This window comes from Somniosus microcephalus, unplaced genomic scaffold (assembly GCF_052327205.1).
Source record: "Somniosus microcephalus isolate GS21.2 unplaced genomic scaffold, FLI_Smic_1.0 unresolved_chr3, whole genome shotgun sequence".
Lineage (NCBI taxonomy): Eukaryota > Metazoa > Chordata > Chondrichthyes > Squaliformes > Somniosidae > Somniosus > Somniosus microcephalus.
In genome coordinates, this window is record NW_028225181.1 from 20,761,030 (window position 1) to 20,787,505 (window position 26,476).

The 26,476-nt window shown below is 59.3% G+C and overlaps 1 protein-coding gene across 2 annotated transcripts in view; it reads left to right on the forward strand.

Moving 5' to 3' along the window:
- The window catches only part of LOC147091287 (inhibitor of growth protein 4), a 40,176-nt gene extending 22,925 nt beyond the window's left edge, over positions 1-17,251 (forward strand). The window contains exons 3-8 of one of the 2 annotated variants that reach the window (XM_085976709.1): positions 1,348-1,514; positions 1,793-1,907; positions 7,322-7,430; positions 8,518-8,662; positions 14,138-14,199; positions 16,727-17,251. In XM_085976709.1, the coding sequence (XP_085832835.1) occupies positions 1,348-1,514; positions 1,793-1,907; positions 7,322-7,430; positions 8,518-8,662; positions 14,138-14,199; positions 16,727-16,766 (638 nt within the window). In that variant the 3' untranslated portion in view covers positions 16,767-17,251. The remainder of the gene's footprint in view (positions 1-1,347; positions 1,515-1,792; positions 1,908-7,321; positions 7,431-8,517; positions 8,663-14,137; positions 14,200-16,726) is intronic. The other variant, XM_085976710.1, reaches the window with a different exon arrangement.
- Positions 17,252-26,476: the final 9,225 nt, after the last annotated feature.

Genomic DNA, 26,476 nt, shown 5'->3' on the forward strand with positions numbered 1-26,476 from the left:
GGTCCCCGACCCGCTCCCCTCACTCCCGGGGGCCCCCGACCCGCTCCCCTCATTCCTGGGGGTCCGCTCCCCTCACTCCCGGGGGTCCCCGACCCGCTCCCCTCACTCCCGGGGGTCCCCGACCCGCTCCCCTCACCCCCGGTGGTCCGCTCCCCGCTCCCCTCACTCCCGGTGGTCCGCTCCCCGCTCCCCTCACTCCCGGGGGTCCCTGACCCGCTCCCCTCATTCCCGGGGGTCCGCTCCCCGCTCCCCTCACCCCCGGGGGTCCCCGACCCGCTCCCCTCACCCCCAGGGGTCCCCGACCCGCTCCCCTCACCCCCGGTGGTCCGCTCCCCGCTCCCCTCACCCCCGATTCCCCGACCCGCTCCCCTCATTCCCGGGGGTCCGCTCCCCGCTCCCCTCACCCCCGGGGGTCCGCTCCCCGCTCCCCTCATTCCCGGGGGTCCGCTCCCCGCTCCCCTCACCCCCGGGCGCCCCCGACCCGCTGCCCTCACTCCCGGGGGTCCCCGACCTGCTCCCCTCACCCCCGGTGGTCCGCTCCCCGCTCCCCTCACTCCCGGGGGTCCCCGACCCGCTCCCCTCACTCCTGGGGGTCCCCAACCACAACCTCGCTCCCGGGAGTCCGCGCCTGGCTCCCCTCACTCCCGGGGGTCCCCGATGCTCTCCCCTCACGGGGGTCCCCGATGCGCTCCCCTCACTACTGGGGGTCCCCGACCCGCTCCCCTCACTCCCGGGGGTCCCCGACCCGCTCCCCTCACTCCTGGGGGTCCCCAACCACAACCTCGCTCCCGGCTCCCCTCACTCCCGGGGGTCCCCGATGCTCTCCCCTCACGGGGGTCCCCGACCCGCTTCCCTCACTACCGGGGGTCCCCGACCCGCTCCCCTCACTCCCGGGGGTCCCCGACCCGCTCCCCTCACTCCTGGGGGTCCCCAACCACAACCTCGCTCCCGGGAGTCCGCGCCCAGCTCCCCTCACTCCCGGGGGTCCCCGACGCTCTCCCCTCACTCCCGGGTGTCCCTGACCCGCTCCTCTCACTCCTGGGGGTCCCCGACCCACTCCCCTCACTCCCTGGGGTCACCCATACGCTCCCCTCGCACCTGGGGGTCCCCGACCCGCTCCCCTCAGGCCCAGGACCCCCAGGAGTAAGAGGAAGAGGTGTCCGGGCACTGCAGAGCCCTGCCGATGACCATCTAACAGGCCGGGGGATCGGGTCATGGGATCTTCCTGCTCTGTGTCGCTCGGAGGGTGCGGTTGCGGGGGAGTTCTCCCAGCGAGAGGGGTCGCCGGGAGAGGGGACTAAGGAGCATTGGTCTTAAAAGCCCCCCTCTTTCTCCCCTTCCCCTCAGACCTGAAGGCGGAGATCGATAAGCTGGCAGGCGAGTACGTCAGCAACGCCCGCACGCTGACCTCCGACCAGAAGGTCGAGCTGGTCAGGCAGATCCAGGGCGCCTACGGCAAGTGCAAGGAGTTCGGCGACGACAAAGTCCAGCTGGCAATGCAGACTTATGAGATGGTACGTCCGGGGGAGGGGGTGAAGGCGGTCTGGGGTCAGGGGCCGCGGAGGCGGGCGATCAACACTGGCGATGGTGCTTCTTCGGAGTGCCTGGGTGGGGGAGTGCAGGGCCTGTGTGGCTGCGTGATGGGAGAGACCCCCGGGTGCGAGGGGAGGGGGCCGGGGACCCCCCGGAGTGAGGGGAGCGGGTCGGGGACCCTTGGGAGTGAGATGTCCGTGGTCCCCCAGTAGCGGGGCAGACGCCGGTCACTGATGGTCTTTATTTAACCGCCCCTCAGGTGGACAAACACATTCGACGGCTGGACACAGACCTAGCACGGTTCGAAGCCGATCTCAAGGAGAAACAGATCGAATCAAGCGACTATGACAGCTCATCCAGCAAAGGAAAGAAAAGTAAGAGCCCCACCCCACACACACACACACACACACACACATTCCAAGCAGGGAAGGCCCAAGCTCCAGCCCCGTCATGTGCCGAGTTAGGGATACCAGGCCTCGGTTTAACATCCCCCTGAACAGGGAGACGGGGCCTCGGTTTAACATCCCCCCCTGAACAGGGAGACGGGGCCTCGGTTTAACATCCCCCTGAACAGGGAGATGGGGCCTCGGTTTAACATCCCCCTGAACAGTGAGACGGGGCCTCGGTTTAACATCCCCCTGAACAGGGAGACGGGGCCTCGGTTTAACATCCCCCTGAACAGGGAGACGGGGCCTCGGTTTAACATCCCCTGAACAGGGAGACGGGGCCTCGGTTTAACATCCCCCTGAACAGGGAGACGGGGCCTCGGTTTAACATCCCCCTGAACAGGGAGACGGGGCCTCGGTTTAACATCCCCCTGAACAGGGAGACGGGGCCTCGGTTTAACATCCCCCTGAACAGGGAGACGGGGCCTCGGTTTAACATCCCCCCTGAACAGGGAGACGGGGCCTCGGTTTAACATCCCCCTGAACAGGGAGACGGGGCCTCGGTTTAACATCCCCCCTGAACAGGGGGACGGGGCCTCGGTTTAACATCCCCCTGAACAGGGAGACGGGGCCTCGCTTTAACAGCCCCCCTGAACAGGGAGACGGGGCCTCGGTTTAACATCCCCCTGAACAGGGAGACGGGGCCTCGGTTTAACATCCCCCTGAACAGGGAGACGGGGCCTCGGTTTAACATCCCCCTGAACAGGGAGACGGGGCCTCGGTTTAACATCCCCCTGAACAGGGAGACGGGGCCTCGGTTTAACATCCCCTGAACAGGGAGACGGGGCCTCGGTTTAACATCCCCCTGAACAGGGAGACGGGGCCTCGGTTTAACATCCCCCTGAACAGGGAGACGGGGCCTCGGTTTAACATCCCCCCTGAACAGGGAGACGGGGCCTCGGTTTAACATCCCCCTGAACAGGGAGACGGGGCCTCGGTTTAACATCCCCCTGAACAGGGAGACGGGGCCTCGGTTTAACATCTCCCCTGAACAGGGAGACGGGGCCTCGGTTTAACATCCCCCTGAACAGGGAGACGGGGCCTCGGTTTAACATCCCCCTGAACAGAGAGACGGGGCCTCGGTTTAACATCCCCTGAACAGGGAGACGGGGCCTCGGTTTAACATCCCCCTGAACAGGGAGACGGGGCCTCGGTTTAACATCCCCCTGAACAGGGAGACGGGGCGTCGGTTTAACATCCCCCCTGAACAGGGAGACGGGGCCTCGGTTTAACATCCCCCTGAACAGGGAGACGGGGCCTCGGTTTAACATCCCCCTGAACAGGGAGACGGGGCCTCGGTTTAACATCCCCCTGAACAGGGAGACGGGGCCTCGGTTTAACATCCCCTGAACAGGGAGACGGGGCCTCGGTTTAACATCCCCCTGAACAGGGAGACGGGGCCTCGGTTTAACATCCCCCTGAACAGGGAGACGGGGCCTCGGTTTAACATCCCCCTGAACAGGGAGACGGGGCCTCGGTTTAACATCCCCCTGAACAGGGAGACGGGGCCTCGGTTTAACATCCCCTGAACAGGGAGACGGGGCCTCGGTTTAACATCCCCCTGAACAGGGAGACGGGGCCTCGGTTTAACATCCCCCTGAACAGGGAGACGGGGCCTCGGTTTAACATCCCCTCTGAACAGGGAGACGGGGCCTCGGTTTAACATCCCCTGAACAGGGAGACGGGGCCTCGGTTTAACAGCCCCCTGAACAGGGAGACGGGGCCTCGCTTTAACATCCCCCTGAACAGGGAGACGGGGCCTCGGTTTAACATCCCCCTGAACAGGGAGACGGGGCCTCGGTTTAACATCCCCCTGAACAGGGAGACGGGGCCTCGGTTTAACATCCCCTGAACAGGGAGACGGGGCCTCGGTTTAACATCCCCCTGAACAGGGAGACGGGGCCTCGGTTTAACATCCCCTTGAACAGGGAGACGGGGCCTCGGTTTAACATCCCCCTGAACAGGGAGACGGGGCCTCGGTTTAACATCCCCCCTGAACAGGGAGACGGGGCCTTGGTTTAACATCCCCCTGAACAGGGAGACGGGGCCTCGGTTTAACATCCCCCCTGAACAGGGAGACGGGGCCTCGGTTTAACATCCCCCCTGAACAGGGAGACGGGGCCTCGGTTTAACATCCCCCTGAACAGGGAGACGGGGCCTCGGTTTAACAACCCCCCTGAACAGGGAGACGGGGCCTCGGTTTAACATCCCCTGAACAGGGAGACGGGGCCTCGGTTTAACATCCCCCTGAACAGGGAGACGGGGCCTCGGTTTAACATCCCCCTGAACAGGGAGACGGGGCCTCGGTTTAACATCCCCCCTGAACAGGGAGACGGGGCCTCGGTTTAACATCCCCCTGAACAGGGAGACGGGGCCTCGGTTTAACATCCCCCCTGAACAGGGAGACGGGGCCTCGGTTTAACATCCCCTGAACAGGGAGACGGGGCCTCGGTTTAACATCCCCCCTGAACAGGGAGACGGGGCCTTGGTTTAACATCCCCTGAACAGGGAGACGGGGCCTCGGTTTAACATCCCCCTGAACAGGGAGGCGGGGCCTCGGTTTAACATCCCCTGAACAGGGAGACGCGGCCTCGGTTTAACATCCCCCTGAACAGGGAGGCGGGGCCTCGGTTTAACATCCCCCTGAACAGAGAGACGGGGCCTCGGTTTAACATCCCCCTGAACAGGGAGACGAGGCCTCGGTTTAACATCCCCCTGAACAGGGAGACGGGGCCTCGGCTTAACGCCTTGTCTGGTACGGTTATGGCCATCTCGTGGGTTCTGGTACTCTGCTAGCAGGCCGGAGGAGATGAGTTCAGGACCAGGTGTGAAATAGGCAAGCTTTGGACTCGTTGCAGAGTGAATGACGAGGAAAGGAGCCTGCACCAGTATTACCCAGTCTCGGCCACACTTCACTCCAGTCCCACACTGTCTCATTAAAAGAGATGGCACCTGCAACAGTGGAGCGATCCCTCAGTACCGCCCCTCCGACAGAGCAGCGCTCTCTCAGCACTGCCCCTCTGACAGTGCAGCGTTCCCTCAGTACTGCCTCTCCGACAGTGCAGCGCTCCCTCAGTACTGCCCCCCCGACAGTGCAGCGCTCCCTCAGGACTGCCTCTCCGACAGTGCAGCGCTCCCTCAGTACTGCCCCTCCGACAGTGCAGCGCTCCCTCAGTACTGCCCCTCCGACAGTACAGCTCTCCCTCAGTACTGCCCCTCCGACAATGCAGCTCTCCCTATGTACTGCCCCTCCAACAGTGCAGCACTCCCTCAGTACAGCCCCTCCGACAGAGCAGCGCTCTCTCAGCACTGCCCCTCTGACAGTGCAGCGTTCCCTCAGTACTGCCTCTCCGACAGTGCAGCGCTCCCTCAGTACTGCCCCCCCGACAGTGCAGCGCTCCCTCAGGACTGCCTCTCCGACAGTGCAGCGCTCCCTCAGTACTGCCCCTCCGACAGTGCAGCGCTCCCTCAGTACTGCCCCTCCGACAGTACAGCACTCCCTCAGTACTGCCCCTCCGACAATGCAGCTCTCCCTATGTACTGCCCCTCCAACAGTGCAGCACTCCCTCAGTACAGCCCCTCCGACAGTGCAGCGCTCCCTCAGTACCGCCCCTCCGAAGGTGCAGCCTCCCTCAGTACCGCCCCTCCGACAGTGCAGCGCTCCCTCCGTACAGCCCCTCGGACAGTGCATCGCTCCCTCCGACAGTGCAGCGTTCCCTCAGTACTGCCCCTCCGACAGTGCAGCACTTCCTCAGTAGTGCCCCTCCGACTGTGCAGCACTCCCTCAGTACGGCCCTCCGACAATGCAGCGCTCCCTCAGCACTGCCCCTCCGACAGTGCAGCGCTCCCTCAGTACAGCCCCTCCGACAGTGCTGCGCTCCCTCAGTACAGCCCCCTATGACAGTGCCGTGCTCCCTCAGTACTGCCCCTCCGACAGTGCAGCGCTCCCTCAGTACTGTCCCTCTGACAGTGCAGCGCTCCCTCAGTACTGTCCCTCCGACAGTGCAGCGCTCCCTCAGTACTGCCCCTCCGACAGTGCAGCGCTCCCTCAGTACTGTCCCTCTGACAGTGCAGCGCTCCCTCAGTACTGTCCCTCCGACAGTGCAACGCTCCCTCAGTACTGCCCCTCCGACAGTGCAGCGCTCCCTCAGTACAGCCCCTGTGACAGTGCAACGCTCCCTCAGTACAGCCCCCTCTGACAGTGCAGCGCTCCCTCAGTACAGCCCCCTCTGACAGTGCAGCGCTCCCTCAGTACAGCCCCCAATGACAGTGCAGCGCTCCCTCAGTACAGCCCCTGTGACAGTGCAGCGTTCCCTCAGTACTGCCCCTCCAACAGTGCAGCGCTCCCTCAGTACAGCCCCCAATGACAGTGCAGCGCTCCCTCAGTACTGCCCCTCTGACAGTGCAGCGCTCCCTCAGTACTGCCCCTCCGACAGTGCAACGCTCCCTCAGTACAGCCCCCAATGACAGTGCAGCGCTCCCTCAGTACAGCCCCCAATGACAGTGCAGCGCTCCCTCAGTACTGCCCCTAAGACAGTGCTGCGCTCCCTCAGTACAGCCCCCTCTGACAGTGCAGCGCTCCCTCAGTACAGCCCCCAATGACAGTGCAGCGCTCCCTCAGTACAGCCCCTGTGACAGTGCAGCGCTCCCTCAGTACAGCGCCTGTGACAGTGCAGCGCTCCCTCAGTACAGCCCCTCTGACAGTGCAGCGCTCCCTCAGTACAGCCCCCAATGACAGTGCAGCGCTCCCTCAGTACAGCCCCTGTGACAGTGCAGCGTTCCCTCAGTACTGCCCCTCCGACAGTGCAACGCTCCCTCAGTACAGCCCCTCTGACAGTGCAGCGCTCCCTCAGTACAGCCCCCAATGACAGTGCAGCGCTCCCTCAGTACAGCCCCTGTGACAGTGCAGCGTTCCCTCAGTACTGCCCCTCCGACAGTGCAGCGCTCCCTCAGTACAGCCCCCAATGACAGTGCAACGCTCCCTCAGTACAGCCCCCAATGACAGTGCAGCGCTCCCTCAGTACAGCCCCCAATGACAGTGCAGCGCTCCCTCAGTACAGCCCCCTATGACAGTGCAGCGCTCCCTCAGTACAGCCCCCTCTGACAGTGCAGCGCTCCCTCAGTACAGCCCCTCCGACAGTGCTGCGCTCCCTCAGTACTGCCCCCAATGACAGTGCAGCGCTCCCTCAGTACTCGCAACCGGGGAGTGTCGGCCTGGATTACAGTGCTCGAGTTTCTGGAGTGGGGATTGGAGCCACGCTCGGGGGAATGGCCGGGGTGGGGAGGGGATTGCAGGCAAGGTTGCAAGCCGTTATTGGTAACTCTGTTCTTGTTGCTCCCAGAAGGCAGGGGTCAGAAGGAGAAGAAGGCCACTCGGACCAGGTCAAAGGTCAAGAGTTCGGATGATGACACTCCCAAGAACGGACAGAAGAAGCTGAAGATCACTCACACGTGAGCTTCTGGGGCAGGAACAGTTCAAGAGGCAAAGGTCATCGGTGGGGTGTGGTGGGTGCTGGACTCTGGGAGAGTAACAGAGATTCGGAGACTATCAGTTCCACCAGGAAAGGCCCAGGCTCCATCCCCGGCCTCTGCTGAGTTAGCCTGATCTCGCCTACACCGGCGGTGGGGTAAGACCTACAATAGGCCTCGGTGACCCCTGGGTTAGGGAGGGGGTGAATCAGCCCGGGTTCCTGCTCCTGATCCCAGTCCAGTGATCCCTGGGTTATGGAGGGGGTGAATCAGCCCGGGTTCCTGCTCCTGATCCCTGTCCAGTGACCCCTGTGTTAGGGAGGGGGGTGAATCAGCCCAGGTTCCTGCTCCTGATCCCTGTCCAGTGACCCCTGGGTCAGGGAGTGGGTGAATCAGCCTGGGTTCCTGCTCCTGATCCCTGTCCAGTGACCCCTGGGTTAGGGAGGGTGTCAATCAGCCCGGGATCCTGCTCCTGATCCCTGTCCAGTGACCCCTGGGTTAGGGAGGGGGTGAATCAGCCCGGGTTCCTGCTCCTGATCCCTGTCCAGTGACCCCTGGGCTAGGGAGAGGGTGAATCAGCCCGGGTTCCTGCTCCTGATCCCTGTCCAGTGGCCCCTGGGTTAGGGAGGGTGTCAATCAGCCCGGGATCCTGCTCCTGATCCCTGTCCAGTGTACCCTGGGTTAGGGAGGGTGTCAATCAGCCCGGGATCCTGCTCCTGATCCCTGTCCAGTGGCCCCTGGGTTAGGGAGGGTGTCAATCAGCCCGGGATCCTGCTCCTGATCCCTGTCCAGTGGCCGCTGGTTAAGATAGGGGGTGAATCAGCCCGGGTTCCTGCTCCTGATCCCTGTCAATGAGTCAGTGTCGGGTAAGCTCAGGGCAGGGGGGTGGGGCTTGGTTGTGACGCCCCCCCCTCCCACAGTCAAATATCCTGCCGACATGTAACCTGTCCCCCAGTGAGAGTGAGCGCCCCTAGAGGGAGGAGAGGGGTCAGAAACTGGAAAGGGGGAAATAAATGAGGATCGTGGCGTCTGGGATCAAGGCCTTGACTGAAATCTCTCGTCTTCCTAGCACTGAGTATGCGGCTCCGTCAGTCACCTTCGGGAACGTGCACCCCTCCGACGTGCTGGACATGCCCGTAGACCCCAACGAGCCCACCTACTGCCTGTGCCACCAGGTGTCATACGGAGAGATGATTGGCTGCGACAATCCTGATGTAAGTGTCCCCCCCTCCCCGGGCCAGGTGGGAGGGTGAGGGCGGAAAGAAAGGGATACGCAGATAGATCGTTAAAATGTCATGGGCGTTTGTTTAGGAAACGGTAGTAAAGTGGTTATATTACTGGACTAGTAATCCAGAGGCCTGGACTAATGATCCGGCGACGTGAGTTCAAACCCCACCACGGCAGCTGGGGAATTTAAATTCAGTTAATAAATTAATCTGGATTAAAAAGCTAGTGCAGGAAACTCTCGATTTACCTGCACCTAAAATAACTGGAAATCTCTGTTAACCGGCAAAATTCAGGAGTAGGTTCAGGTAAGTTTTACTTCATGTTAGTGGCCGTTCCTGGATCTGTGGCCGTGCAACCGGGGTTCCTGCACCTGTTGCTAAGCAACAGGGGCGCCTGGATCTTGTGGCCGGGGTTCCTGCACCTGTTGCTAAGCAACAGGGGCGCCTGGATCTTGTGGCCGGGGTTCCTGCACCTGTTGCTAAGCAACAGGGACGCCTGGATCTTGTGGCCGGGGTTCCTGCACCTGTTGCTAAGCAACAGGGGCGCCTGGATCTTGTGGCCGGGGTTCCTGCACCTGTTGCTAAGCAACAGGGAAGCCTGGATCTGTTGCTGTGTACGGGGCTCTCGTACCTTTTACTATACCTCTCTGTAATCCGGACTTTTTGATAAACCGGCACCACGCCGGTCCCATCGGTGCCGGATAAAAAAAAGAGTTTCCTGTATCAGTAATGGTGACCATGAGACTATCAGATTGTCGTAAAAACCCATCCGGTTCACGAATGTCCTTTCAGGGAAGGAAATCTGCCGCCCTTACCCGGTCTGGCCGATATGTGACTCCAGACCCACAGCAATGTGGTTGATTCAGTTAAGGGCAACTAGAGATGGGGCAATAAATGCTGGCCTTGCCAGCGATGCCCATCCCAAGATTGAATAAAAAAAGGTGCATAAAATAATCAAAAAGGCTATTGGAATGTCGGGCTTTGCATCTAGAGGATGAGAATACATAAGAACTAGGAGCAGGAGTCGGCCATTCGGCCCCTCGAGCCTGCTCCGCCATTCAATAAGATCATGGCTGATCTTTGACCTCAACTCCACCTTCCCACCCAATCCCCATATCCCTTGATTCCCCTCGAGTCCAAAAATCTATCGATCTCTGTCTTGAATATACTCAACGACTGAGCCTCCACAGCCCTCTGGGGTAGAGAATTCCAAAGATTCACCACCCTCTGAGTGAAGAAATTTCTCCTCATCTCAGTCCAAAATAGCCGACCCCTTATTCTGAGACTGTGATCCCTGGTTCTAGACTCGCCAACCAGGGGGGAAAAGCCTCTCAGCATCTACCCTGTCAATCCCTCTTAAGAATTTTATACATTTCAGTGAGATCACCTCTCAGTCTTCTAAACCACAGAGAATACAGGCTGTCCTATGAGGAGAGATTGAGTCGAATGGGCCTGTATTCTTTGGGGTTTAGAAGGTTGAAGGGAGATCTCATTGAAACGTATAACATTCTTGGGGGGCTTGACAGGGTAGATGCTGAGTGGCTGCTTCCCCCTGGCTGGAGCACTCTTCTACTCCACATAGAAACATAGAAGATAGGAGCAGGAGTCGGCCATTCGGCCCCTCGAGCCTGCTCCGTCATTCAATGAGATCATGGCTGATCATCCAAATTCAGTACCCGGTCCCTGCCTTCTCCCCATATCCCTTGATCCCTTTAGCCTTAAGAAATATATCGAACTCCTTCTTGAATATATTTAATGAATTGGCCTCTACTGCCTTGTGTGGTAGAGAATTCCACAGGTTCACCACTCTCTGGGTGAAGTAATTCCTCCTCATCTCTGTCCTAAATGGCTTACCCCTTATCCTTAGACTGTGACCCCTGGTTCTGGACTCCCCCGCCATCGGGAACATCCTTCATAATGTAAGAATACATAACAGTATCTAGTCTGTCTAGTCCTGTTACAATTTTATAAGTTTCAATGAGATCCCCTCTCATTCTTCTAAACTCCAGCGAGTATAAGCCTAATCGACTCAATCTCTCCTCCTACGTCATTCCTGCCATCCCAGGTATCAGTCTGGTGAATCTTCACTGCACTCCTTCCATGGCAAGAACATCCTTCCTCAGATAAGGCGACCAGAACTGCACACAATACTCAAGGTGCGGTCTCACCAAGGCCCTGTACAACTGTAGCAAGACATCCTTGTTCCTGTACTCAAACCCTCTCGCTACGAAGGCCAACATACCATTTGCTTTCTTAACCGCCTGCTGCACCTGCATGCTTACCTTCAGCGACTGAGGCACAAGGACACCCAGGTCTCGTTGCACTTCCCCTTTTCCCAATCTATTGCCGTTCAGATAATAATCTGCCTTCCTGTTTTTGCCACCGAAGCGGATAAATTGCAGCCCCCTTGCAATAAAGGCTAACGTACCATTTGCCTTCCTAATTGCTTGCTCTACCTGCATGCTTTTTAAAATGAATTCCCAGGACGTGGACGTCGCTGGCAAGCCCAGCATTTATTGCCCATCCCTAATTGCCCTTGAGAAGGTGGTGGTGAGCCGCCTTCTTGAACCGCTGCGGTCCGTGTGGTGAAGGTGCACCCACATTAGGGTTCCAGGATTTCGACCCAACAACGCTGAAGGAACGGCTGATATATTCCCAAGTCAGGATGGTGTGTGACTTGGAGGGGAACTTGGAGGTGGTGGTGTTCCCATGCGCCTGCTGCCCTTGTCTTTCTAGGTGGTAGAGGTCGCGGGTTTGGAAGGTGTTGCCGAAGAAGCCTTGGCGAGTTGCTGCAGTGCATCTTGTAGATGGTACACACTGCAGCCACGGTACGCCGGCGGTGGAGGGAGTGAATGTTTAAGGTGGTGGATGGGGTGCCAAAGCTTTGTCCTGGATGATGTCGAGCTTCTTGAGTGTTGCTGGAGCTGCACTCATCCAGGCAAGTGGAGAGTATTGCATCGCACTCCTGACTTGTGCCTTGTAGATGGTGGAAAGAGAGAGCGCAGAAGCCAGGAAGTTATGCTAAACCTATATAAAGCACGAGTTAGGCCCCAGCTGGAGTATCGTGTCCCGTTCTGGACGCCACGCTTTAGGAAGGACGTGAATGCTTTGGAGAGAATTATAGAATGGTTACAGCACAGAAGGAGGCCATTCGGCCCGTTGAGTCTGTGCCGGCTCGCTGCAAGAGCACTTCAGCTAGTCCCACTGCCCCGCCCTTCCCCCGTAGCCCTGCAAATGTTTCCTTCAGGTACTTATCCAACTCCCTTTTGAAAGCCACGATTGAGTCTGCCTCCACCACCCTCTCAGGCTGTGCGTTCCAGATCCTAACCACTCGCTGCGTTAAAAAAAAGTATTTCCTCAAGTCGCCATTGGTTCTTCTGCCTCACTATCACCCACAGGCTGGGGAGTGGGGAATGGAGGGAGGGGATCGAGAAAAAGAAAGAGAGACTTGCGTTTATATAACCTCGGGACTCCCCTCTACAGCCAGTGAGGTACTTCTGAACTGTCGTCACTGTTGTAATGTAGGAAACGCGGCAGCCAATCTGCGCACAGCAAGCTCCCACAAACGGCAATGTGTAAATGACCAGATCATCTGTTTTGGTGATGTTGATTGAGGCAGAAATATTGGCCCAGGACACCGGTTTACGATCCAAGTCGAGGCCGCCTCATACTTGGTGATGCGGTGTCGCGCCCATGCTCAGTAACGGGTTTCTTTTGATTAGACAGTGGTTTACCAGCACAGTAGCGACACCTGGAGCCTGTTCTGAGTTATTGCAGTTCTGTATAAAAGCCTCCCGGCACCTCAACATCTAAAGCGGCGGGCGAGCGGGCGGTGGGGGTGCGAGGGAAGCAGTCCTTGTCTGTATCACTGGTCTAACCACTGCCTTTTTCTCCCATTCTCCTTCCCTCCCCTCTCCCTCTGTGTCTCTTTCTGTCTCTCCCTCTCTCCGAACCTCTCTATCTCCCCCTCTATCTCACCCTCTCCCCCTCCCCTGTCCCTCTCCCCCTCCCCTGTCCCTCTCCCCCTCCCCTGTCCCTCTCCCCCTCCCCTGTCCCTCTCCCCCTCCCCTGTCCCTCTCCTCCTCCCCTGTCCCTCTCCCCCTCCCCTGTCCCTCTCCCCCTCCCCTGTCCCTCTCCCCCTCCCCTGTCCCTCTCCCCCTCCCCTGTCCCTCTCCCCCTCCCCTGTCCCTCTCCCCCTCCCCTGTCACTCTCCCCCTCCCCTGTCACTCTCCCCCTCCCCTGTCCCTCTCCCCCTCCCCTGTCCCTCTCCCCCTCCCCTGTCCCTCTCCCCCTCCCCTGTCCCTCTCCCCCTCCCCTGTCCCTCTCCCCCTCCCTGACCGCTCTGTCCCTCTCCCCCTCCCCCGACCGCTCTGTCCCTCTCCCCGACCCCTCTCCCCCTCCCCGACCCCTCTCCCCCTCCCCGACCCCTCTCCCCATCCCCGACCCCCTCTCCCCCTCCCCGACCCCTCTCCCCCTCCCCGACCGCTCTCCCCCCTCCCCGACCCCTCTCCCCTCCCCCTCCCTGACTGCTCTCCCCCTCCCCCTCTCTGACCCCTCTCCCCCTCCCCGACCGCTCTCCCCCTCCCCCTCTCCGACCCCCCTCCCCCTCCCCGACCCCTCTCCCCTCCCCGACCGCTCTCACCCTCCCCCTCCCCGACCGCTCTCCCCTCCCCCTCTCCGACCGCTCTCCCCCCTCCCCCTCTCCGACCCCTCCCCCTCTCCTCCAACCCCCCTCCCCCTCCCCGACCGCTCTCCCCCTCCCCCTCCCCGACCGCTCTCCCCCTCCCCCTCTCCAACCGCTCTCCCCCTCCCCCTCCCCGACCGCTCTCCCCCCTCCCCCTCCCCGACCGCTCTCCCCCGACCGCTCTCCCCCTCCCTGACCGCTCTCCCCCTCCCCCTCCCCGACCGCTCTCTCCCCCTCCCCCTCCCCGACCGCTCTCCCCCCTCCCCGACCGCTCTCCCTCTCCCCCTCCCCGACCGCTCTCCCCCTCCCCCTCCCCGACCGCTCTCCCTCTCCCCCTCCCCGACCGCTCTCCCCCCTCCCCCTCCCCCTCCCCGACCGCTCTCCCCCTCCCCGACCGCTCTCCCTTCCCGACCGCGCTCTCCCCCCCTCCCCGACCGCTCTCCCCCTCTCCCCCTCCCCCTCCCCGACTGCTCTCTCCCCCCCCTGACCCCTCTCCCTCTCCCCCTCCCTGACCCCTCTCCCCCTCCCCGACCCCTCTCCCCCTCCCCGACCCCTCTCCCCCTAACCAACCACTCCCAATCCTTCTGTCTCTTTCTCTCTGTCTCTCTCTCTCCTTCTGTCTCTTTCTGTCTCTCTCTCTCACTTTCTGTCTCTCTCTCACTCTCTCTGTCTCTCTGCCCGTCTCTCTCTCTGTCTCTCTCTCTCTGTCTCTCACTTTCTGTCTCTCTCTCGCTCTCTCTCTCTGTCTCTGTCTCTGTCTCTCTCTCTCTCCCTTGTAGTGCTCCATTGAATGGTTCCACTTTGCCTGTGTGGGACTCACCACGAAGCCCAGAGGGAAATGGTAAGCTGCTGCCTGTTAACTCGGCGTTTCTCGATGGGAGCCCTGGGAACGGGCTGCGATGTGAGCCGGGATCGGTCGGTCGGGGCTGCGATGTGAGCTGGGATCGATCAGTCGGGGCTGCGATGTGAGCCAGGATCAGTCGGGGCTGCGATGTGAGCGGGGATCGATCAGTCGGGGCTGCGATGACAGCCGGGATCAATCAGGGGTGCGATGTGAGCCGGCATCGGTCAGGGCTGCGATGTGAGCCGGGATCGGTCGGGGCTGCGATGTGAGCCGGGATCGGTCGGTCGGGGCTGCGATGTGAGCTGGGATCAGTCGGTCGGGGCTGCGATGTGAGCCGGGATCGGTCGGTCGGGGCTGCGATGTGAGCTGGGATCGGTTGGTCGGGGCTGCGATGTGAGCCGGGATCGGTCAGTCGGGGCTGCGATGTGAGCTGGGATCGGTCAGTCGAGGCTGCGATGTGAGCCGGGATCGGTCGGTCGGGGCTGCGATGTGAGCCGGGATCGGTCGGGGCTGCGATGTGAGCTGGGATCGGTCGGTCGGGCCTGCGATGTGAGCCGGGATCGGTCGGTCAGGGCTGCGATGTGAGCCGGGATCGGTCGGTCGGGGCTGCGATGTGAGCTGGGATCGGTCGGTCAGGGCTGCAATGTGATCGGTCGGTCGGGGCTGCGATGTGAGCTGGGATCGGTCGGTCAGGGCTGCGATGTGAGCCGGGATCGGTCGGTCGGGGCTGCGATGTGAGCTGGGATCGGTCGGTCGGGGTTGCGATGCGAGCCGGGATCGGTCAGTCGGGGCTGCGATGTGAGCCAGGATCGGTCAGGGCTGCGATGTGACCTGGGATCAGTCGGTCGGGGCTGCGATGTGAGCTGGGATCGGTCGGTCGGGGCTGCGATGTGAGCCGGGACCGGTTGGTCAGGGCTGCGATGTGAGCTGCGATCGGTTGGTCGGGGCTGCGATGTGAGCTGGGATCGGTCGGGGCTGCGATGTGAGCTGCGATCGGTTGGTCGGGGCTGCGATGTGAGCTGGGATCGGTCGGGGCTGCGATGTGAGTCGGGATCGGTCGGGCTGCGATGTGAGCTGGGATCGATCGGTCGGGGCTGCGATGTGAGCCGGGATCGGTTGGTTGGGGCTGCGATGTGAGTCGGGATCGGTCAGTCGGGGCTGCGATGTGAGCCGGGATCAGTTGGGGCTGCGATGTGAGCCAGGATCAGTCGGGGCTGCGATGTGAGCTGGGATCGGTCGGGGCTGCGATGTGGGCCGGGATCGGTCGGTCGGGGCTGCGATGTGAGCCGGGATCGGTCGGTCGGGGCTGCGATGTGAGCCGGGATCGGTCGGGGCTGCGACATGAGCCGCGATCGGTCGGTCGGGGCTGCGATGTGAGCTGGGATCGGTCGGGGCTGCGATGTGAGCCAGGATCGGTCGGTCGAGGCTGCGATGTGAGCCGGGATCGGTCGGTCGGGGCTGCGATGTGAGCTGGGATCGGTCGGGGCTGCGATGTGAGCCGGGATCAGTCGGTCGGGGCTGCGATGTGAGCTGGGATCGGTCGGTCTGGGCTGCGATGTGAGCCGGGATCTGTCGGTCGGGGCTGCGATGTGAGCCGGGATCAGTCGGTCGGGGCTGCGATGTGAGCCGGGATCGGTCGGTCGGGGCTGCGATGTGAGCCGGGATCGGTCGGTCGGGGCCGGGATCGGTCGGTCTGGGCTGCGATGTGAGCCGGGATCTGTCGGTCGGGGCTGCGATGTGAGCTGGGATCGGTCGGGGCTGCGATGTGAGCCGGGATCAGTCGGTCGGGCTGCGATGTGAGCCGGGATCGGTCGGTCGGGGCCAGGATCGGTCGGTCGGAGCTGCGATGTGAGCCGGGATCGGTCGGTCGGGGCTGCGATGTGAGCCGGGATCAGTCGGGCTGCGATGTGAGCTGGGATCGGTCGGGGTTGCGATGGGATCGGTCGGGGCTGCGATGTGAGCCGGGATCGGTTGGTCGGGGCTGCGATGTGAGCCGGGATCAGTCGGGGCTGCGATGTGAGCCGCGATCGGTTGGTCGGGGCTACGATGTGAGCCGCGATCGGTCGGTCGGGGCTGCGATGTGAGCTGGGATCGGTCGGGGCTGCGATGTGAGCCAGGATCGGTCGGTCGGGGCTGCGATGTGAGCCGGGATCAGTCGGTCGTGGCTGCAATGTGAGCCGGGATCGGTCGGTCGGGGCTGCGATGTGAGCTGGGATCGGTCGGGGCTGCGATGTGAGCCGGGATCAGTCGGTCGGGGCTGCAATGTGAGCCGGGATCGGTCGGTCGGGGCTGCGATGTGAGCTGGGATCGGTCGGGGCTGCGATGTGAGCCGGGATCGGTCGGTCGGGGCTGCGATGTGAGCCGGGATCGGTCGGTCGGGGCTGCGATGTGAGCCGGGATCGGTCGGTCGGGGCTGCGATGTGAGCCGGGATCGGTCGGTCGGGGCTGCGATGTGAGCCTGAATCGGTCAGGTCTGCGATGTGAGCTGGGATCTGCTCCTGACACCCCCCTCCTCTCCCCCCAGGTACTGCCCTCGTTGTTCGCAGGAACGGAAGAAGAAGTAGCAAGCGGGACATCCCGGACGCATTCCACACATCGAACCTTCCAGAAACGCACACTGCCTTCCGCGGTTCGTGGCCATCCCTCCCCCAGACAGTCGCCAGGACAGTGGCAAATCCTCCGGCGGGTGAGGGGCGAGAGAGAGAGTGGGGGAAGCTCCGGTTACACATCACCCCCTCCTCCTTCTCCATCTCCCCCCCCCCCCCCACCCCCATCCCAGCAGAACCCCAGGACCCATCACACATGCCACCTGGCCGCAAGGACTGAACTGCCAGACTCCCATTTCATGAGGACCCCTGGTGGGGGGTGGCGGAGACTTTGCTACGATCTGTTTACTATCCACATCGGAGATCAACTCGTCACATGGTGTCGCGCACGTGCGCAGTAACGGTTTTCTTTTGATTGGACAGTGGTTTACCAGCACAGTAGCGACACCCGGAGCCTGTTCTGAGTTGATAAAGTTCTGTATAAAATCCTCCCTGCACCTCAACATCTGCTCAATGGCGTATCGTGATCTGTACAGTTCTGTTGTTAGACAAACCAAGCACTGGGGTTCGTTTCCGGAGAGAAGTTGTGCTGAACTGGTATGGAAACTCGGTCAAACCACACTGCGAGCACTGTGCACAGTTCTGGTCTCCATATAGCTTGGTTAGACCACACTTGGAGCACTGTGCTCAGTTCAGGTCTCCATATACCTTGGTTAGACCACACTTGGAGCACTGTGCTCAGTTCAGGTCTCCATATACCTTGGTAAGACCACGCTTGGTGCACCGTGCACAGTTCTGGTCTCCATATACCTTGGTTAGACCACACTTGGAGCACTGTGCTCAGTTCTGGTCTCCATATACCATGTTTAGACCACACTTGGAGCACTGTGCACAGTTCTGGTCTCCATATACCTTGGTAAGACCACACTTGGAGCACTGTGCACAGTTCTGGTCTCCATATACCTTGGTAAGACCACACTTGGTGCACTGTGCACAGTTCTGGTCTCCATATACCTTGGTCAGACCACACTTGGAGCACTGTGCACAGTTCTGGTCTCCATATACCTTGGTCAGACCACACTTGGAGCACTGTGCACAGTTCTGGTCTCCATATACCTTGGTTAGATCACACTTGGAGCACTGTGCACAGTTCTGGTCTCCATATACCTTTGCCAGACCACACTTGGAGCACTGTGCACAGTTCTGGTCTCCATATACCTTGGTAAGACCACACTTGGCGTACTGTGCACAGTTCTGGTCTCTATATACCATGTTTAGACCACACTTGGAGCACTGTGCACAGTTCTGGTCTCCATATACCTTGGTAAGACCACACTTGGAGCACTGTGCACAGTTCTGGTCTCCATATACCTTGGTAAGACCACACTTGGTGCACTGTGCACAGTTCTGGTCTCCATATACCTTGGTCAGACCACACTTGGAGCACTGTGCACAGTTCTGGTCTCCATATACCTTGGTAAGACCACACTTGGCGCACTGTGCACAGTTCTGGTCTCCATATACCTTGGTTAGACCACACTTGGAGCACTGTGCACAGTTCTGGTCTCCATATACCTTGGTTAGATCACACTTGGAGCACTGTGCACAGTTCTGGTCTCCATATACCTTTGCCAGACCACACTTGGAGCACTGTGCACAGTTCTGGTCTCCATATACCTTGGTAAGACCACACTTGGCGCACTGTGCACAGTTCTGGTCTCTATATACCATGTTTAGACCACACTTGGAGCACTGTGCACAGTTCTGGTCTCCATATACCTTGGTAAGACCACACTTGGAGCACTGTGCACAGTTCTGGTCTCCATATACCTTGGTAAGACCACACTTGGAGCACTGTGCACAGTTCTGGTCTCCATATACCTTGGTAAGACCACACTTGGTGCACTGTGCACAGTTCTGGTCTCCATATACCTTGATCAGACCACACTTGGAGCACTGTGCACAGTTCTGGTCTCCATATACCTTGGTAAGACCACACTTGGCGCACTGTGCACAGTTCTGGTCTCCATATACCTTGGTTAGACCACACTTGGAGCACTGTGCACAGTTCTGGTCTCCATATACCTTGGTTAGACCACACTTGGAGCACTGTGCACAGTTCTGGTCTCCATATACCTTGGTTAGACCGCACTTGGAGCACTGTGCACAGTTCTGGTCTCCATATACCTTGGTTAGACCACACTTGGAGCACCGTGCACAGTTCTGGTCTCTGTATACCTTGGTTAGACCACACTTGGAACACTGTGCACAGTTCTGGTCTCCATATACCTTGGTTAGACCACACTTGGAGCACTGTGCACAGTTCAGGTCTCCATATACCTTGGTTAGACCACACTTGGAACACTGTGCACAGTTCTGGTCTCCATATACCTTGGTTAGACCACACTTGGAGCACTGTGCACAGTTCAGGTCTCCATATACCTTGGTTAGACCACACTTGGAGCACTGTGCACAGTTCTGGTCTCCATATACCTTGGTTAGACCACACTTGGAGCACTGTGCACAGTTCTGGTCTCCATATACCTTGGCTAGACCGCACTTGGAGCACTGTGCACAGTTCTGGTCTCCATATACCTTGGTTAGACCACACTTGGAGCACTGTGCACAGTTCTGGTCTCCATATACCTTGGCTAGACCGCACTTGGAGCACTGTGCACAGTTCTGGTCTCCATATACCTTGGTTAGACCGCACTTGGAGCACTGTGCACAGTTCAGGTCTCCATATACAAAAGCAAAATACTGCGGATGCTGGAATTCTGAAATAAAAACAAAATGCTGGAAACACTCAGCAGGTCAGGCAGCATTTGTGGGGAGAGAAACAGTTAACGTTTCAGGTCGATGACCGTCAGAACTGGAAAAAGTTTGAGATGTAACAGATTTTAAACAGGGTCAGGGAAAAGGGGGAAGAGGAAAGGAAAGAGCAAACGGGAAGATCTGTGATCGGGTGGAAGACAGGAGCGGTTAAATGACAAAAGGGATGATAGTAAAAAAAAAAATGGCAATGGGACAGGTAAAGAAACAAAAGGTGAGTCTAGAGGAGGTGTAAATGGGCCTCGCAGAGAGGTTTAAGGAGCGTCTTCAATGAGGAGGGAGAGAGGGAGGCGGAGAGGTTTCGGGAGAGAATTCCAGAGCTTCGGACCCAGGCAGCTGAAGGCACGGCCGCCATTGGTGCAGCAATTAAAATCGGGGGAGGCGCAAGAGGCCAGAATTGGAGGAGCACAGAGATCTCAGAGGGTTGTCGGGGCTGGAGGAGATTACAGAGATAGGGAGGGGACGAGGCCATGGAGGGATTTGAACACAAGGATGAGAATTTTAAAATTGAAGTGTTGACGGACCGGGAGCCAATCAATGTAGGTCAGACAGACAATGAGGTGAATGGCCCAATTGATCAGCTGAGGGGCGAGTGTTGGCTGCAGTTCTCCGGGGAGAACTCCCCCCCAGCTCATCTTCCAATTGTGTCCATCTGATCTATCTCCCCCCGCCCCTCTGAACAGGGAGACGGGGCCTCGGTTTAACATCCCCCTGAACAGCGAGACGGGGCCTCGGTTTAACAACACCCCTGAACAGGGAGACGGAGCCTCGGTTTAACATCCCCCTGAACAGGGAGACGGGGCCTCGGTTTAACATCCCCCTGAACAGGGAGACGGGGCCTCAGTTTAACAACACCCCTGAACAGGGAGACGGGGCCTCGGTTTAACATCCCCACTGAACAGGGAGACGGGGCCTCGGTTTTGAACAGGGAGACGGGGCCTCGGTTTAACATCCCCCATGAACAGGGAGACGGGGGCCTCGGTTTAACATCCCCCTGAACAGGGAGACGGGGCCTCGGTTTAACATCCCCCTGAACAGGGAGACGGGGCCTCGGTTTAACATCCCCCTGAACAGGGAGACGGGGCCTCGGTTTAACATCCCCCTGAACAGGGAGACGAGGCCTCGGTTTAACATCCCCCTGAACAGGGAGACGGGGGCCTCGGTTTAACATCCCCCCTGAACAGGGAGACGGGGCCTCGGTTTAACATCCCCCTGAACAGGGAGACGGGGCCTCGGTTTAACATCCCCCCTGAACAGAGAGACGGGGCCTCGGTTTAACATCCCGCCCTGAACAGGGAGACGGGGCCTCGGTTTAACATCCCCCTGAACAGGGAGACGGGGCCTCGGTTTAACATCCCCCCTGAACAGGGAGACGGGGCCTCGGTTTAACATCCCCCTGAACAGGGAGACGAGGCCTCGGTTTAACATCCCCCTGAACAGGGAGACGGGGCCTCGGTTTAACATCCCCCTGAACAGGGAGACGGGGCCTCGGTTTAACATCCCCCTGAACAGGGAGACGGGGCCTCGGTTTAACATCCCCCTGAACAGGGAGACGGGGCCTCGGTTTAACATCCCCCTGAACAGGGAGACGGGGCCTCGGTTTAACATCCCCCCTGAACAGGGAGACGGGGCCTCGGTTTAACATCCCCCTGAACAGGGAGACGGGGCCTCGGTTTAACATCCCCCCTGAACAGGGAGACGGGGCCTCGGTTTAACATCCCCCCTGAACAGGGAGACGGGGCCTCGGTTTAACATCCCCCTGAACAGGGAGACGGGGCCTCGGTTTAACATCCCCCTGAACAGGGAGACGGGGCCCCGGTTTAACATCCACTGACCAGGGAGACGGGGGCCTCGGTTTAACATCCCCCTGAACAGGGAGACGGGGCCTCGGTTTAACATCCCCCTGAACAGGGAGACGGGGCCTCGGTTTAACATCCCCCTGAACAGGGAGACGGGGCCTCGGTTTAACATCCCCCTGAACAGGGAGACGGGGCCTCGGTTTAACATCCCCCTGAACAGGGAGACGGGGCCTCGGTTTAACATCCCCCTGAACAGGGAGACGGGGCCTCGGTTTAACATCCCCCTGAACAGGGAGACGGGGCCTCGGTTTAACATCCCCCTGAACAGGGAGACGGGGCCTCGGTTTAACATCCCCCTGAACAGAGAGACGGGGCCTCGGTTTAACATCCCCCCCCTGAACAGGGAGACGGGGCCTCGGTTTAACATCCCCCTGAACAGGGAGACGGGGCCTCGGTTTAACATCCCCCTGAACAGGGAGACGGGGCCTCGGTTTAACATCCCCCCTGAACAGGGAGACGGGGCCTCGGTTTAACATCCCCCTGAACAGGGAGACGGGGCCTCGGTTTAACATCCCCCTGAACAGGGAGACGGGGCCTCGGTTTAACATCCCCCTGAACAGGGAGACGGGGCCTCGGTTTAACATCCCTCTGAACAGGGAGACGGGGCCTCGGTTTAACATCCCCCCTGAACAGGGAGACGGGGCCTCGGTTTAACATCCCCTGAACAGGGAGACGGGGCCTCGGTTTAACATCCCCCCTGAACAGGGAGACGGGGCCTCGGTTTAACATCCCCCCTGAACAGGGAGACGGGGCCTCGGTTTAACATCCCCTGAACAGGGAGACGGGGCCTCGGTTTAACATCCCCCTGAACAGGGAGACGGGGCCTCGGTTTAACATCCCCCTGAACAGGGAGACGGGGCCTCGGTTTAACATCCCCCCTGAACAGGGAGACGGGGCCTCGGTTTAACATCCCCTGAACAGGGAGACGGGGCCTCGGTTTAACATCCCCCTGAACAGGGAGACGGGGCCTCGGTTTAACATCCCCCTGAACAGGGAGACGGGGCCTCGGTTTAACATCCCCCTGAACAGGGAGACGGGGCCTCGGTTTAACATCCCCCTGAACAGGGAGACGGGGTCTCGGTTTAACATCCCCTGAACAGGGAGACGGGGCCTCGGTTTAACATTCTCCCCTGAACAGGGAGACGGGGCCTCGGTTTAACATCCCCCCTGAACAGGGAGACGGGGCCTCGGTTTAACATCCCCTGAACAGGGAGACGGGGCCTCGGTTTAACATCCCCCTGAACAGGGAGACGGGGCCTCGGTTTAACATCCCCCTGAACAGGGAGACGGGGCCTCGGTTTAACATCCCCCTGAACAGGGAGACGGGGCCTCGGTTTAACATCCCCCTGAACAGGGAGACGGGGCCTCGGTTTAACATCCCCCCTGAACAGGGAGACGGGGCCTCGGTTTAACATCCCCCTGAACAGGGAGACGGGGCCTCGGTTTAACATCCCCCCTGAACAGGGAGACGGGGCCTCGGTTTAACATCCCCCCTGAACAGGGAGACGGGGCCTCGGTTTAACATCCCCCTGAACAGGGAGACGGGGCCTCGGTTTAACATCCCCCTGAACAGGGAGACGAGGCCTCGGTTTAACATCCCCCTGAACAGGGAGACGGGGCCTCGGTTTAACATCCCACCTGAACAGGGAGACTGGTTTATATTTTTTAGTTAATGAATTGAAACAAGAACTAGGTGCATACTCGAGAGAGGGGGCAGTAGGTTTAACATTGACTTTTTACCCTCTGGGAGCTGGGGTCAAATTTAGCCCCAGATGAAGGGGAAGAATGTTTCCCCTCTCTAATGCTGGGGATCTGGGTGGGACAGTGGGTCCAAAATGGTGGAACAGCTTTGAGGGGCTGAATTGTCTTTTGGCGTCTTGCTTTTCCTTTGTAACAGGCTCGAGGGGCTGAATGGGCTTACTCCCGTTCCTATGGGTAACAGGCTCGAGGGGCTGAATGGGCCTCCTCCTGTTCCGATGGGTAACAGGCTCGACGGGCTGAATGGGCCTGTTCCTATGTAACAGGCTCAAGGGGCTGAATGGGCCTACTCCTTGTCCTGTGGTAACAGGCTCGAGGGGACTGAATGGGCCTACTCCTTGTCCTGTGGTAACAGGCTCGAGGGGACTGAATGGGCCTACTCCTTGTCCTGTGGTAACAGGCTCGAGGGGACTGAATGGGCCTACTCCTTGTCCTATGGTAACAGGCTCGAGGGGACTGAATGGGCCTACTCCTTGTCCTGTGGTAACAGGCTCGAGGGGACTGAATGGGCCTATTCCTTGTCCTGTGGTAACAGGCTCGAGAGACTGAATGGGCCTACTCCTTGTCCGCTGGTAACAGGCTCGAGGGGACTGAATGGGCCTACTCCTTGTCCTGTGGTAACAGGCTCGAGGGGACTGAATGGGCCTATTCCTTGTCCTGTGGTAACAGGCTCGAGAGACTGAATGGGCCTACTCCTTGTCCGCTGGTAATGGGCTCGAGGGGACTGAATGGGCCTCCTCCTTGTCCTGTGGTAACAGGCTCGAGGGGACTGAATGGGCCTACTCCTTGTCCTATGGTAACAGGCTCGAGGGGACTGAATGGGCCTACTCCGTGTCCTGTGGTAACAGGCTCGAGGGACTGAACGGGCCTACTCCTTGTCCTATGGTAACAGGCTCGAGGGGACTGAATGGGCCTACTCCTTGTCCTATGGTAACAGGCTCGAGGGGACTGAATGGGCCTACTCCTTGTCCTGTGGTAACAGGCTCGAGGGGACTGAATGGGCCTACTCCTGTTACTATGGTAACAGGCTCGAGGGGACTGAATGGGCCTACTCCTTGTCCTGTGGTAACAGGCTCGAGGGGACTGAATGGGCCTACTCCTGTTACTATGGTAACAGGCTCGAGGGGACTGAATGGGCCGACTCCTTGTCCTATGGTAACGGGACTGAATGGGCCTACTCCTTGTCCTGTGGCAGTTGGGGGTCGTACTGCCCTGTTGAGCACCTTGAGAGGAATAAATCGGAGTGCCCCATTGTTTCGCCATCTCTGCTTGACATGACAGGATCAATGGCCTGATCTTATAGGCCCGAGATATCTGGACACATATTTACCCTGCAGCAAGGCTGCTCCGCTCGAGCTACCTTGGAAACGAGGTCTAAGGCACCAACAAGCTTGACAGTAAGTTAGCACAAGGAAAAAAACTCTGGGATAAATAGATTGTACTTTGTTCCCTCTCTCAGAAGCAACTTTTAGTTCATCCTCCAAAATGTCTCCCTCTCTTTATGTCTCTCTCTCTTCCTCTCTCTGTCTGTCTCGCACCCTCTCTGTCTCTCTCCCCCATTTCTCTGTCTCTGTCTGCATCTCACTGTCTCTCCCCATCTCTGTCTCCCCTTCGCTCTGTCTCTATCCCTCCCTGTCTCCCTTTCTGTTTCTCTCCGTGTCTCTCCCTCTGTCTCTGTGTCACTCCCTCATTCTCTCTTGCTGTCTCTCCCCCATCTCTGTCTCCCCATCTCTCTCTCTCAGTCTCCCCGTCTGTCTCTGTCCCTACCTCTCTGTCTCCCTCCCTCTGAATCTCTCTTCCTCTCAGTATCTCTCCCTCTGTCTCTCCCCCATCTCTGTCTCCCCTTCTCTCTGTCTCTATCCCTCTCTCTCTCCCTTTCTGTTTCTCTCTCTGTGTCTCTCACCCTCTCTGTGTCGCTCCCTCATTCTCTCTCTCCGTCTCTCCCCCCATCTCAGTCTCCCCGTCTGTCTCTGTCCCTACCTCGCTGTCTCTCTCCCTCTGAATTTCTCTTCCTCTCAGTATCTCTCCCTCTTTCTCTCGCTCTGTCTCTGTATACCTTTCTATCCCTCCCTGTACACATCCTGTTGCAGGGTCTGTAATCTCTCCCTCTCCGCTCAAATGGAAATAGTTCTGGCCCCTTCACCTGACTGGGGTCCAGCTCCAAACACTCATTCCCACACTGGGCCTGCTCCGGGCGCCTCCCTGAACTTCCAGCAGGTTCAATGGGAGGGCTGGTTGGGGAGAGTGGGTGGGGCCGGGACCGGAGCTAGCGGGGGGAGGCGTAATAACCTGTTCGATCCTTGCTGAACCAATCAGATGGCGAGGGTGATCCTGAGGCTCGGGCCTGGCTATAAAGAGCCCCGAGTCTATCGGACCAGAGATTCCCAATATGGATCGATGGCAACCATGAAACAATTCCTCCTCATCATCATCCTGGTCCTGGTGGTTCCCACAGGGAGCATCGCAGATGAGCTATACTGGGATCCTGTACGAGAGAGACAAACAGACAAAGAGAGAGACAGACAGACAGAGAAGGAGATGTAGAAACAGAAAAAGAGGGGTGATGGGGTGAGAGAAACAGATAGTAACAGACAAATAGAGACTGAAGAGAGGGGGAAAGACACAAAGTGATGGGGGTCAAATAGAGAAAGGAAAAGATAGAGCGAGAGACAGAAAGGGCAAGAGAGATGGGGAGAGAGAGAGAGGGGGGGTGAGAGAGAGAGACGGGGTGAGAGAGACGGGGTGAGAGAGACAGAGGGGGTGAGAGAGAGACGGGGTAAGAGAGACGGGGTGAGAGAGACGGGGTGAGAGAGAGAGACGGGGTGAGAGAGAGACGGGGTGAGAGAGAGACGGGGTGAGAGAGACGGGGTGAGGGACGGGGTGTGAGAGACAGAGGGGGTAAGAGAGACGTGGTGAGAGAGAGACGGGGTGAGAGAGAGACGGGGTGAGAGAGACAGAGGGGGTGAGAGACGGGGTGAGAGAGAGACGGGGTAAGAGAGACGGGGTGAGAGACAGAGGGGGTAAGAGAGACGTGGTGAGAGACACGGGGTGAGAGACGGGGTGAGAGAGAGACGGGGTGTGAGAGAGACGGGGTGTGAGAGAGAGGGGGTGAGAGAGAGAGACGGGGTGAGAGAGACGGGGTGAGAGAGACGGGGTGAGAGAGAGACGGGGTGAGAGAGAGACGGGGTGAGAGAGAGACGGGGTGTGAGAGAGACGGGGTGAGAGAGACGGGGTGAGAGAGAGAGACGGGGTGAGAGAGAGACGGGGTGAGAGAGAGAC